We start from the raw sequence: 13,001 nt of genomic DNA, 5'->3' as shown, positions 1-13,001 counted from the left end.
CCACCACCAAGGCTCAAAGTGCAACGTCCCTGCTGCCCGCACCCGCTTAGTCAGCACAACTGGGTTATCTTGAGGTTATCTTGAGATGATTTCGGGGCTTTTTAGTGTCCCCGCGGCCCGGTCCTCGACCAGGCCTCCACCCCCAGGAAGCTGCCCGTGACAGCTGACTAACACCCAGGTACCTATTTTACTGCTAGGTAACAGGGGCATAGGGTGAAAGAAACTCTGCCCATTGTTTCTCGCCGGCGCCTGGGATCGAACCCGGAACCACAGGATCACAAGCCCAGCGTGCTGTCCGCTGGGCCGACCGACTCCCTAACCGACTGGGTAACCGAGCCACAACAAGCAACAAAACAGGACTCCGGGTCGAAGGTGTCACTGACCCCACAGGCAGCAGACGGAGGCAAAACAGAGTCACCCAGAAACAAAGGGAGAGAGCAACCCTCAAACTCGCTGGAAGCGAGGGGGGACTCTGGGGTCACATCCATCGGACCCGCGCGCCCCCAGGGGTTTCCCAGGGTCCCGAGCGTTTACTATAAAAGGACTCGCGCTCAGGTAATCCCAGGCAGGGTACTGCTAACCGGCGCCCAAAGCTACCAAACAACTTTTTAAGAGCTGAACCCCCGGGACGTGTACACTCACGGGGACCTAGCAGGGGGTACCACCAGAAAATACTCAGAACACACGGGACACAAGGAGCAAGAACGAAGGCAGAACCACCCACCAGGTAGATAAACAAAAAGAAAAAGAAAACCCCGCAAGAGGACAGCGTACCCAAGCGGAACAGAGCCGGCCGCCATGATTGGTAAAGACAAGCTGCACAGTACCCTGCGCCCCACCAGTGCAAAACTGCCCCTTACTCTAAGGCGAACAAGGGAGACAGAACACCCGAGCACACAAAGAGCGGCCGAAAACTAAACAGTAAATGGCCTAGCAGGGGCAGGACCCAAGGAACTTGTGGAAGGTGGCCCCAAGCCCCAAGGGCAGTACTTACAGGGCACCTAGGGAAGGGAACCCTAGGCGCATGCAGCCCGAGTACTGTAGACACTCCCGGCTCACGCACCACCTAGAAGACAGACACCACACTCTAGGTACAGTGCTGAAACAACTACTGGAGCTGGAGCACATAACTGGTGCCCATAGCATCAGCCGAAGAACTGATGGGTGGATAGCCGGCATGGGAGGTCTGGGGCTCCCCCTTCCCCCTCCCGGGAAAGGGGGAGCTGCGCAGACAGCGGCGCGGTGACGTGTGACGTCATACATGTTTGCTTGTTTTCTGTTGGGAAGTTCTATCCACTAGTTCGGCTTTAGGTAGCAATTTTAACCAGAATAGGGGTTTGATTTGGAATGCTTACCGTTCTGGATGCTTGACCCGGTCAATGGCAGACATAGAATGCTTCCAACCACACGGGAGTTTCTATAGGTCATTGCTCTCCTTGCCTCTCTGAGGGGGCCCAGGTTCTGCCCGTGGTCCCTGGTAGGCCCTAGAACTCCATACACATGACTGATGCCAAAGTCTGACAATAGCATATCAGCCTGGTAAAGCTCCGGGGAGCCGACGGGGCACCCCCCAGAAAAAAAATGCACCGCCCGAAAGGAAACACAAAGAAAAAAGTCGGAGCCAGGGCCTGAAACCTAGCACCTCCCAGCCCAACGAAAAGAAACTGCAGGGGCAGGAGAGGAAGAACGGAAGCTACATCCTCCTGCATAACGGGCAAGCCAGAAGCTGGAAGTGCCAAACAAGGAGAAGATGAAAACTCAGGACCAGAACTGAACACTGGCGGGGGCGGTGCACAAGCAGGGAACTGAGCATGGACAAAGTCCAACCTAGGATTAGTAGAGCCAAGAAGCACATACTAAAACACACAACAGTGTGTAAGAGAGAATGAGAAAAAATGGAAAACGCAAGCAAAAGACCAGAAAAACAGCCCAAGCACCAGCAGCTAGGGACAAGAGTGTAGAAGGAAGATGACGAACGAAGAAGACAGGCAGCAATCAGGAACGAAAGGGACATGACCTACTACACACACAGAATCCAATGTATATGGAAGGGCTCAGCCAGGCACTGCACGACGCTCAATGAATGAGTGTCCAAGATAAGACCTCGAAAGATGGAGCCGAGCCCCACTGTGTAACAAATAACACAGACAAACAAGGAAGGCCACAGGAAGAAGCACGCAATGGACCAAACAAAACGCCACAACTAATCTCCAACACTCATCCAAAAACCTTGAACCAGTGCCTGGCCAAAAGAAACGCTAGACCGCGTAAGGTCACCTGCAGAGCGTAGATACTAACGTGTCACAACACATCTTAGCCGAGAATATCCCGGGAGCACTTCTAGTGGAATAAGGCCAGAGCCGCAGGAGAAGAGAAGGGTAGAGGCAAATGCAGCTCCCCACAACCATATGCAGAGGAAAAATTTCCTCCCCATATTTTGTAATAAAGAACACCCCCAGTATCTACGGGGCTCAGACTGGAGAGATAAGAGGAGCGAGAAAGGCGAAGCACCAGAGAGAAAATGGACGCCAAACACCAACACTTGTGTACACCATCCATAAACAAAACAAACCCCCACGGCACATGCGCAGGACACATGAGGTTTGAACCGCACAACCCGCCCGGCGGGAAGGGTGCCAACTTGGAGTATTTAAGGAATATTAACAGTGCCGAGACAGAGCATGGAGAGCAGATATAATTACAAAAGAACGAGACAGTATCAAAAACCAAGAAGAAGCACGGAAGAGGACCAGCAAGTCCTAGAAAGAACTGGAGGTAAGCCTCACCGGAAGACAACAGACGTTCCAATAATATGGGAAGAATCGAAGACCTTCCCGAACCTTTGAGTTCCTACAGAAGCAAGCACAATATCACAAAGTCTCATAAAGGCACAGTCGCACCCGAGACAAAAGGTCATGCAGAACCCCGATACGAGGGGAACACGATCCCGACATGACACAAGAACTGTCCTAGAGAAGAAGGGAAAGAAAACAGAGAAGGGTACCCACCGACAGGACGGAACTGACGGGCCCGAAAGGACAAGGAACAGAACCCGGGGAAGGGCCGACACCCAACAACTCGTATGCAGACGGGGAAAAGGAACCCCCCCTCCCCACCCCTCCCCGTAAACACAAGCCTCTCTCAGAGGGTAGAAAACCCTGGCAGGATCCAACGAGACCCAATCCAAGAAACCCCCACATGGGGGTTTCTATAGCCCATTGCTCTTCGAGCCTCTGTGAGGTGGCCAGGTTCTGTCTCGTGGTCCCCATTAGGCAAGAACTCCATGCACTTTAATTGATGCCAGAAAGCAAATACATCCATATCAGCCTCGATAGCTCCGGGGAGCTGACGGGGTTTCCCCTAGAAACAAGTGTGTTTAGAGAGATTCTTAGTAAGACAAGCAAGCAGTGAGACACAACCAGGTCCTAGTGGTATGCCTGTAAAACGTAGGAGGGAGTGTACCCCCAGAGAAGTCATAACTTTTTGATGTTATACAGTATCCACTCAATTTAACGGCCTATATGGGGCTGTACCCTGGTCGTTATTTCCGGAGCTCCGTCATTTCCGAAGTTAAGTCGAGTCGGGTAATTTTTCAAGTTTTTTTTTTTTTCTACCACAGACGTGGCTACACATTTACAATGCTAACCAGCATATATACATTTTCTTCTGTCCTCCATGGACAGGGTTAGAGATCAGTTAAACATATAGTTCAGGGATTTATTGAACAATCAACCACAGAAGGTGATTCGGTACTTTTAAAATGCTAAGCTAACCTACATACGTAAATACATAGATACATTTTTCAAGTAACATTCAGGTAGGATATATTTTATACTGTATAACTAAAATTAAATAAAGTTCATAGTGTAATTGCATTCCAATTTAGTGCCACGATGACAATTAAGCCAGCTGTTGGCTGCTGCATGGATGATGTGTGAACACGGTCTGATCAAGTAAAGATGGATGGGAAAAAATTGATTCATTCCTTTGTGTTGCAAAATATTTCATGTATCAATCAGTGATTGTTAATATTTTCTCAATAAAATTTTAGAGATGTGTTTTGTTTTACCCTGAACAGTGCAGGAAATGTATTTTTAATGTTACGACACAGGCTGTGGCGGCCAGGCCATAACAATGGTGATCGAGCCTTGTCACTGAGAGCTAGCCAAGACAAAATATTTTGAGCTCACCTTTTCTCTGCTAATGATAGAATATACATTTGCAGAGATTAATATGTAGCTTTTGTTGAAAAAAACAATTAATATGTTGAAATACTATAATAAAATTGGTAAATTGACTTACTTTTAATGAAGCTGAAGATTACGAAGCTGTAAAGCTGTGAAGATTACGTCATCCTCTGCAGCTCTTGTTTTATATTGTTCAGTATTGTATACAGGGTACATACAGTATGTACACTTATTTTCAGGCATTCACTTCACACAACAGCTAGCCTTACTACTAATTCACGCGAGTTCTAATTCTCACAATTGAAAATTATTTCTACTGTATATTTACACTGTACAGTATCTTTTTGTCAAGGCTTAAATAATCATAAACACTTACAATACTGTACTCTATCAACACTTTTTACACTAATTTATATGCCTTTCAATCATATTTTATATCGTTAGTGGAGGCTACACGACTTTTGATGGGAATTCAGCCTCAGCGGGTGCAACATGGCTTGCAGAGCATTCGTTGCTGGCGGATGGTCCATGACTTACCGATGGGAATTCAGCATCGGCGGGTGCAGCATAGCTTGCAGAGCATTCGTTGCCAGCGGAGGCTGCACAACTTGTCAATGGGAATTCAGCATCGGCGGGTGCAGCATAGCTTGCAGAGCATTCGTTGCCAGCGGAGGCTGCACGACTTGTTGATGGGAATTCAGCATCGGTGGGTGCAGCATGGCTTGTAGGGCACTCGTTGCCAGCAGATGCTGCATGACTTGTTGTATTCCCAGTGGGTGCTTTTACGAACCGTTGAAATCGTGAATTTATCTATTTTTGTCTGAATCTGATTTTCTCTGGCTAATATTCTGAGACATTGCTATCAGCCGCGCGAGTTCCCAGTAAACAATGCGGTCACATGACCAGGCACTACATTCTAGGTCCGTGGGAAAAAAAATACCTATTGCCTATACTATAAAAGATATTTAATAAAAAAACAAAGAATTTTGCTTAACCCTCAAACCGCTCGGGGTCCAAATGGAATTAACACCCACACACGCAAAAAAAAAAAAATTCTAAAATTTTTTTTTTCTTTTTAATCTCTTTATTTGTGTTCCCTGAGCACGGGAAAAATAATAAAAAAATTTAATTACACTTACCGTGGACGTAAATGACCCGAGAAGATCATCGATGACGTCACGCCTGATCTTCGCTGGACCGCTGTGCGCCCGGGGTGAGTCAGGCACGACGGAGAAAGAGCGCGAGTTGCCGCGAATTTATTTTCGCGTTATTATTTACAGTATCTATGGCGTATTTTACACCCATATTTTTCACTGGTGTGGTTCAATATGTTCTCACAAGATGATTTATAAACATAAAACTGTTGCCAATGTATATTGTATCCACATATTAGTGTCACAAGTATTTGCACAAAAATGTCTTATTTCACAATAAAATATACTATTTCTTATGATTTATTTCCATTAAATACACTCACTTATTCTGTATTTACATGTTTTGGCACCAGTCTTGGACATTTAGAAGTCATCAAGACTGTGATACTCGTTGAAACATCGGACATGGCACAGAGGGACCTGACACACTGTGCACCAAGTCATCACCATTTTTCTTTTCTGTTCCCTCTTGGTTGTTGACCAGCATACTACACACGCACGCTGGCCTACTGCACGCTTTCCAGTTGGTGGTAAAAACCCGAGATTGTGTGTCAAAAAGGCATCCCTGAAAGCGAGCCTGGGTGTTGGAGCATGGTGCAATACCGGGTTCAGAATGGGCCTCTGTACACCAGGAATTACTTTGCCAAACTTCTGTAGTAATTGTGTTACTACAGTAAAATTGAATGCACGGAAATTACGTTTACCACCTGTTTTGACAAGATACATATTGTAACTGTTCACCATTGTTACATCAACAAGGTGGAAAAACATTTTCTTGGTCCACTTCACTGTTTTCCGTACACACTCCACTGCCCCCACCATCATATCACATTTATCCACCAAACGCATGTTGATGTTATAGTCCAAGACACAATCTGGCTTATAGATTATTTCTCTTATGTTTCTGTTCACCTTGCCACTGTCCAGCATTGTTCCAGCGTGAATGGTGGTCAACATGTTCACTTCATGCCTGTCTTTCCACCGCACTGAAAGCATTCCACCTGTTTTTCTGAGCTCGCAATCACCAACCTGCATAGCACCTGGAAACACTGGCATTTCCCTTCGTTTCGCCTTCACTGTGCCACACACACCAGTTCTATTATCAAGCAAGAACCTAGTTAGCAAGGGACTGGTATAATAGTTATCTGTGTATAAAATGTGGCCCTTGTTCAGATATGGTGCAAGCAGTGACTTCACAACACTACCTGAGAAGCCATGTTGGTCATTAGCAGGAATGTCTACATTTGTACCCGTATACATTATCATATGTAACACAATTCCTGTTTCACAGTCACAGAGTACAAAGAATTTCAATCCAAATCGGTGGCGTTTGGAGGGAATATACTGCTTGAAGGCAAGACGTCCTTTGAAAAGCACAAGGGATTCGTCAATCACAAGCTTCTGAGCTGGTACGTAGAAATCCCTGTACTTTCCGATAAGTTCATTCAGGACGGGCCTTACCTTCCAAAGTCTATCATCATCATTCTGGTCTTCATCATTTGCAAAGTGAAGACACCTGAGGATTATCGCAAATCGGTCTCGAGACATATATTTGCCAAACATTGGTGTTGGAACAGTATGGTCTTTGCTCCAATAATGATCGATTACGTGTTTGACACAATGTTTCATCAACATACACAGTGCCAAAAACACATACATTTCACCTACAGTCGTATCTTTCCATCGCTGCAAACGTGAAAAATCGGATAACTCCTCCTCATCAATGAGATCACTCGCATATTTGTTCGTCTCATGAACAAGATGTTCCATTAGCGGCTCATCAAAATATGCAGTAAAATAGTCCATTTCACACATATCTGCACCTTTATCAGGGAAAATGTCTGTAATTCCAACATCCGAATTATCAAAAACAGGAATTTGTGGAACAAAATCTGTCCCATCACTCCACACAAAAACACCGGGTGTCTTTCTAGAGCCAATAGCGGCACCACGGCGAGGAAACCGTGTACCAGGAGCTGAAGCAGGTCTAGGAACAGTAGGGGCGGGCAGGGATGGTGATGGAAAATTCCTCGATGTTGAGGGTCTTTGTTCATGTGGTGCCATGCGGTGCCGCATGGCTTGGCCAGATGTTGCTGACGTGGCAAATTGTCGCTTGGCAACACCACACACTCCTCCACTGGCACTAGCAAAACTATTTTCCGATTCTAAGTCACTAAAACCGGAAAATGATTCACCTTCTTCAGAATCGTCGAGCAAAACATCAATATCTTGCAAGGGAGCACATGAACTGTGTGGTCTTGCTGAAATTGGGGTGGAGTGAGGGCGAGGAGGCATGGGCGAGATGCTAGGCCTAGCCCTGGTGGAGCCAGCATGTTCACACTCGTCGTCGGTCGTATCCACCTCTGAGGGCTGTGCATAGTCATGATCAAAGTCTGAGTCGTCTATATCAGACTCATCACCATCCGGGAACAAATTACGAGTAATTTCGTCCTCGCTCAGAGGTCGCGAGGAACGTCTCACTGAGCGGGGTTGGTCGTCGGAACGTGATGCGCTCGCCATGGTGTCCGCCGGGTAACTGAGCTCTGTACACAAAGGGGACCCACGCTGGATTTTTTCCCAGGCGAGGTTTGTTTATGTTTGGTCGAGGCTCGCCGATGACTACCCCTATCCCAGGCGGGGCGTTTAAATTATAGCGCTAGACACGAAATCATATATAAATGATGTGCGCGGTTTCGGTTTTGTCACTGATATCATATATATATGATATGCGCGGTTTGAGGGTTAATAACAATTGTTTTAAAATATTTTATTAATAATAATTTAGAATTTTCTTCATAAAACTGAATCATTTTAAAAGAAAGTTAAGATTTAATATACCACTCTGGATGATCGAGGTCAGTGGCCTGGTCGCCATGTGAGGGGCTGCCGATGCCAAAACAAACCCAATACCGACCGTCGGTAATATCGACCACCAGACCGGTATACGAGGCTCCAGATACCCATCTCCCAAACCGGTCGTTATTACCGGCAGATCAGTATAAAAGAGGTCGTTAAATTGAGTGGATACTGAGGTGACTACCACTCCAAACACTAACACCTCTGAACAAATCCACAAGGGCCGTGACGAGGATTTGAACCTGCATCCGGGAGTATCCCAGACACTGCTTTAATTGACTGAGCTACGACAGGGTTAAAAAAAGTTGAAACCAAAGTTCTACTGAACTTATTGGATCGCGTAGCCTCTCCGAGGCACAAACCAGGATTTTACACAACTCCCCCCTGCACTCGAGCTATGTCAATAGCCTGTTCTCCCTCTTTGCCCTTACATCATTACACACAGAGATCACACTAACGTGATACACAAATGAGCAAATCCACAAGAGCCGTGACGAAGATTCGAACCTGCGTCCGGGAGCATCCCAGACACTGCCTTAATCGACTTAATCAAAACCCTTGTGGATTTGTTCATTTGTGCATCACGTTAGTGTGATCTCTGTGTGCACTAACACATCTCCTCCCCTCCTCACCATCTTCCATACACCAACAAGTGTTATCAATAAATGTAAGCTATAACTTGTACATTCTATATTACAAAATATTTGTGTGGTATTATGTATGAAATGTATTTTGAAGTTAATATTTTTGGGAGTGTGTAATGGATTAATTCAATTTACATTATTTCTTATAAGGAAAATTTGTTTCAGTTTGCGAATTTTCGGTTTACGAGCTGTCTCTGGGAATGGATTAAATTCGAAAACCGAGGTGCCACTGTATCCCCAATTTCCACGTATATATATATGTATATATTTTGTGTGTTCTAATTTAGTGAATACATTCGTATGTTAAGCACATAGGGTTCCAGGAAATCCTTTCTCTCTCGTATTTGCAAATTTGCCAAACCAGTACCCCAAAAGGATCCTCTGCCTATATCTGTCCCACACCACATCATATAAATTTTGATGTTACCAATCTCTGAATTCCCTTCATCATCAGATAGAGTTCAGACATGACCTATATCTGATAAGATCTCCTTAAGATTTTGTGCTGTTGCTTTAGGCATTTTACAGTGTCGATAGCTGTTGCGAGCAGTTGGCATTCCTGCCCGGCTCAACTGCACACACACATCAGCAGTCCAAGTTTAAAATAATCTTGGCCAATAGGCAAGATAACCACAATTCTTTCCAGTTTGGCGAGAGTTGGAGAAATCACCCAGATGAGATCCAATGAAAATGACTAGTAAGGGATAGGATGCCACACAACAAGATTCAGAAAAGGCAATATCTGGAGGGTACCTGGAGAGTGTTTTGGGAGTTCTACTCTTTTACACCTTTATAAGGCCAAAGGAGGCTGCACCACCACTTTCTCTTATTGAATGCAAATTTTTTTTAGGATATCATAACACCCGTAAAATTTGCGGTGGGTTGAGGAAATTAAAAACACATAATACGGATGCTTCCTGGGAATGAGTATAAGCTCTGGTAGGTTAGGTGGGTTGGCTAGTTTTGACAATTTGGTTTGGCTAGCCACTGCATTTCTGGGGAAAACCCCTTGAGCCTCCTTGAGCCTCCTGGGCTCACCCAGAAATTGGCATTGCATTACATTCAACGCTGGGTTTTTTATGGGAAGGGCCAGTGGGGTAATAGCAAGAGAACCAGCTGACACCACACTGACCAAATACTAGCAAAATGCTGATTCTCAAAGAAGGCAGAGCAATGCCTTCAGCTAAACCTGAACCAATGGAAAGACAAAGCAGGCAAAGTTCAGGTGACCAAGAAGATCCTCAAGGGGCAGAGAGAGCCTAACAGATGATGGTCCCATAGCAGCAGCAAGGCCGACCACAGAAGAAGCCGACCTGGAGACCCAGATCTATCCCAACTATGTCAATGAATGAGAATGAGTTAACCAAAACCTTCATTAACCCTTAAACTGCGCAACACGTCATATGATGTGTTGAGTAACTTGCTATAAATTGTGCATCACGGCATATGATGTGTTGGAGTACTAAGCAAGATTTAAACAGCCCGCAGATACACGGGGTTCACCTCACCTTCATCACGGCTCTTGAAAACAGACACCATTTTTTTTTAAATCGTGGGCCACATTCCCGGGTGTGAGGTCCTCAGTACTAAGTGAGCCACCAAGGCTGGCGCACATAGCATGAGTTCACAGCTCTGCTTAGCTTGTTCAGCTTGTGACCACAGCATCGCCTAAAAATGCCATAATATATATATATGTACATGCTATTATTAAGTGATCAATAATATGCTCACCATAATTTTGAGTACAGTGATGATTCACACATTTTATTATATAAATATATCACACTACACACTATTGAATAATATTATAGCAAAAAAAAAAAAATAATGAAGAAAAATCAATCGGACATTAAAATAATTAGGTAATTATCTCTTTGTGGCCACTCCTGCTTGACAGCTGGGGCTGAGCAGACCGCCTCGGACGCACGCTGAGTAAGCGCCTCTTTTTTTTGCCAGACTTCCCCGCCCTATAGCAGGCAAAATATGCCACTTAAAAATTTTTTTATCATTTTCTCCGTGATCAGGGAACACAAATTAACAGGTTTAGGTTTTTTTTTTTTTTTGGTTATTCGCCTGTGGGTGACAATGGCCAAATAGCCCTCAGCAACACAAGGGCTAATTGCTTAGGATCCAGAATCACACCAACTGGGTAAGCACCATATCCATGGTTGATCTTCATGCACAGTTACCAGGGGAATCTTTTAGATATGGATATAACAATATATGGTGTTATATCCACCTCTTATGAATATGGTGGTATAACTAGAACATTTACAAAAATTAAAATGAAGGTCGTCTTACCTGGTTTACGTGTTGTGACATCCCACTTCTCAGGTGTGGTGATGATCATGTTAGTAGCCATAATTTCTGGCTTGGTGAGGTGCATATCTCCTGTTAACTCCCGCACTGTTAATCCAAGGGGCTCTAGTCGCTTGCCAAAGTTACGGGCCATCTCGGCTGCTAATGCTTTCATAGGAGCAATATATACAACCTGAATAAAATGATATTTTGCATCATGAATGTAAACTTACAAGAGTCCACATGTAGATATACTTATCATCATTGTCTAAACATGTTTGCATGTTATGTTTAACCACTGTGATGCACCGAGTTTATTGTAATTACCTAAGTGTAATTACCTAAGTGTAGTTACAGGATGAGAGCTATGCTCGTGGTGTCTCGTCTTCCCAGCACTCTGTCATATAACGCTTTGAAATTCTATGCACCTATGCGTATGAAATCAAGTGTTCCCAAAAAATTATTTTTTTCTTCGTAAAATGATAAATTCCCTTCCCTGAACATGTCTATGTAAAAATAAATATCAAATTCCACTTACTTTGGCTGTGGGGACGTGGACAAGGTGCACTGTGACGTCATCAGGGGCTGGTCGCCCGTGTGTGATTCGCTCAGACACGGTCGCGCAGGCCATTCAAGCACCGGGTGTTACCACAAATATATTTTCAATTATTTGTTCTATGTATTTCCAATGCAGTTTTATTTGATTTTTTTCGTATATGATGCATATTTGTGTTCTTTACAATATGTATACAGTAGAATGTTCATAATTTTCCATGAAACTGTGATACATGTGTCAGTAATGTGTCCACAATAAATGTTTATTGTCACAATATTACTTATTAAAAATTAACTAAAATTACAATATGTACAGTTTCACACACTATTTACACAGTAACACTGTATTACACACTCAGTACTTCGGAAGTGAGTGATAATCAACTAAGTAGTCCATAGTACATAGTGTGACTTCGCTCTCATTGCACCAGGTACAGATAGATTTTCGCTTACTGTTTCTGTGTTCTGTGTGCTTGCAAATAAAGCACTCATGTACACTCTTGGCTTTAGTACTTGTAGGTTGTATGTAGCCAAGCTTGTAAAGTATAAGGTAGTATTGAAAAGATTATTGGAAAAGATCACTTTGTAAGGTAGTCTTGAAAAGATTATTGGAAAAGATCACTTTGTAAGGTAGTCTTGAAAAGATTATTGGAAAAGATCACTTTGTAAGGTAGTCTTGAAAAGATCGCTTTGTAAGGTCCCACACAGAAAGAGATTCAGCTACCTTCAAAGAGTGTCCATCAATCTGGAAGAGATTCAGGAAGTCTGGAAGAGATTCAGCCAGCCTCAACGAGTGTAATTACCTAAGTGTAATTACCTAAGTGTAGTTACAGAATGAGAGCTACGCTCGTGGTGTCCCGTCTTCCCAGCACTCTTTGTCATATAACACTTTGAAACTACTGACGGTCTTGGCCTCCACCACCTTCTCACCTAACTTGTTCCAACCGTCTACCACTCTGTTTGCGAAAGTGAACTTTCTTGTCTTTCTTCGGCATCTGTGTTTAGCTAGTTTAAAACTATGACCTCTTGTTCTTAAAGTTCCAGGTCTCAGGAATTCTTCCCTAGCGATTTTATCAATTCCTGTTACTATTTTGTATATAGTGATCATATCATCTCTTTTTCTTGTGTCAATCTAAAAGAGATTCAGGCAGTCTGGAAGAGATTCAGCTATTGGTGAAAATATGTATGGAAAACACCATCATGGAAGCCACTAACACTGTTCATCTATGCTACTTGTACCAGATGCATCATCATTGAACGCAGAAAATGATTCATCTATGTATCATCTATATAAATTGGAGATGGCA

At 44.0% G+C, this 13,001-nt stretch overlaps 1 protein-coding gene across 1 annotated transcript in view; it reads right to left on the bottom strand.

Moving 5' to 3' along the window:
• The window catches only part of obe (activating signal cointegrator 1 complex subunit obelus), a 565,443-nt gene that overhangs the window by 426,560 nt on the left and 125,882 nt on the right, over nt 1-13,001 (bottom strand). Inside the window, exon 14 of the mRNA XM_069330748.1 lies at nt 11,143-11,332. Within this exon, the coding sequence (XP_069186849.1) occupies nt 11,143-11,332 (190 nt within the window). The remainder of the gene's footprint in view (nt 1-11,142; nt 11,333-13,001) is intronic.

Source organism: Procambarus clarkii, chromosome 24, assembly GCF_040958095.1.
Source record: "Procambarus clarkii isolate CNS0578487 chromosome 24, FALCON_Pclarkii_2.0, whole genome shotgun sequence".
NCBI classification, from domain to species: domain Eukaryota; kingdom Metazoa; phylum Arthropoda; class Malacostraca; order Decapoda; family Cambaridae; genus Procambarus; species Procambarus clarkii.
Note: the sequence above shows the minus strand (reverse complement) of the source record. Positions and strands in the feature narration are given on the sequence as shown.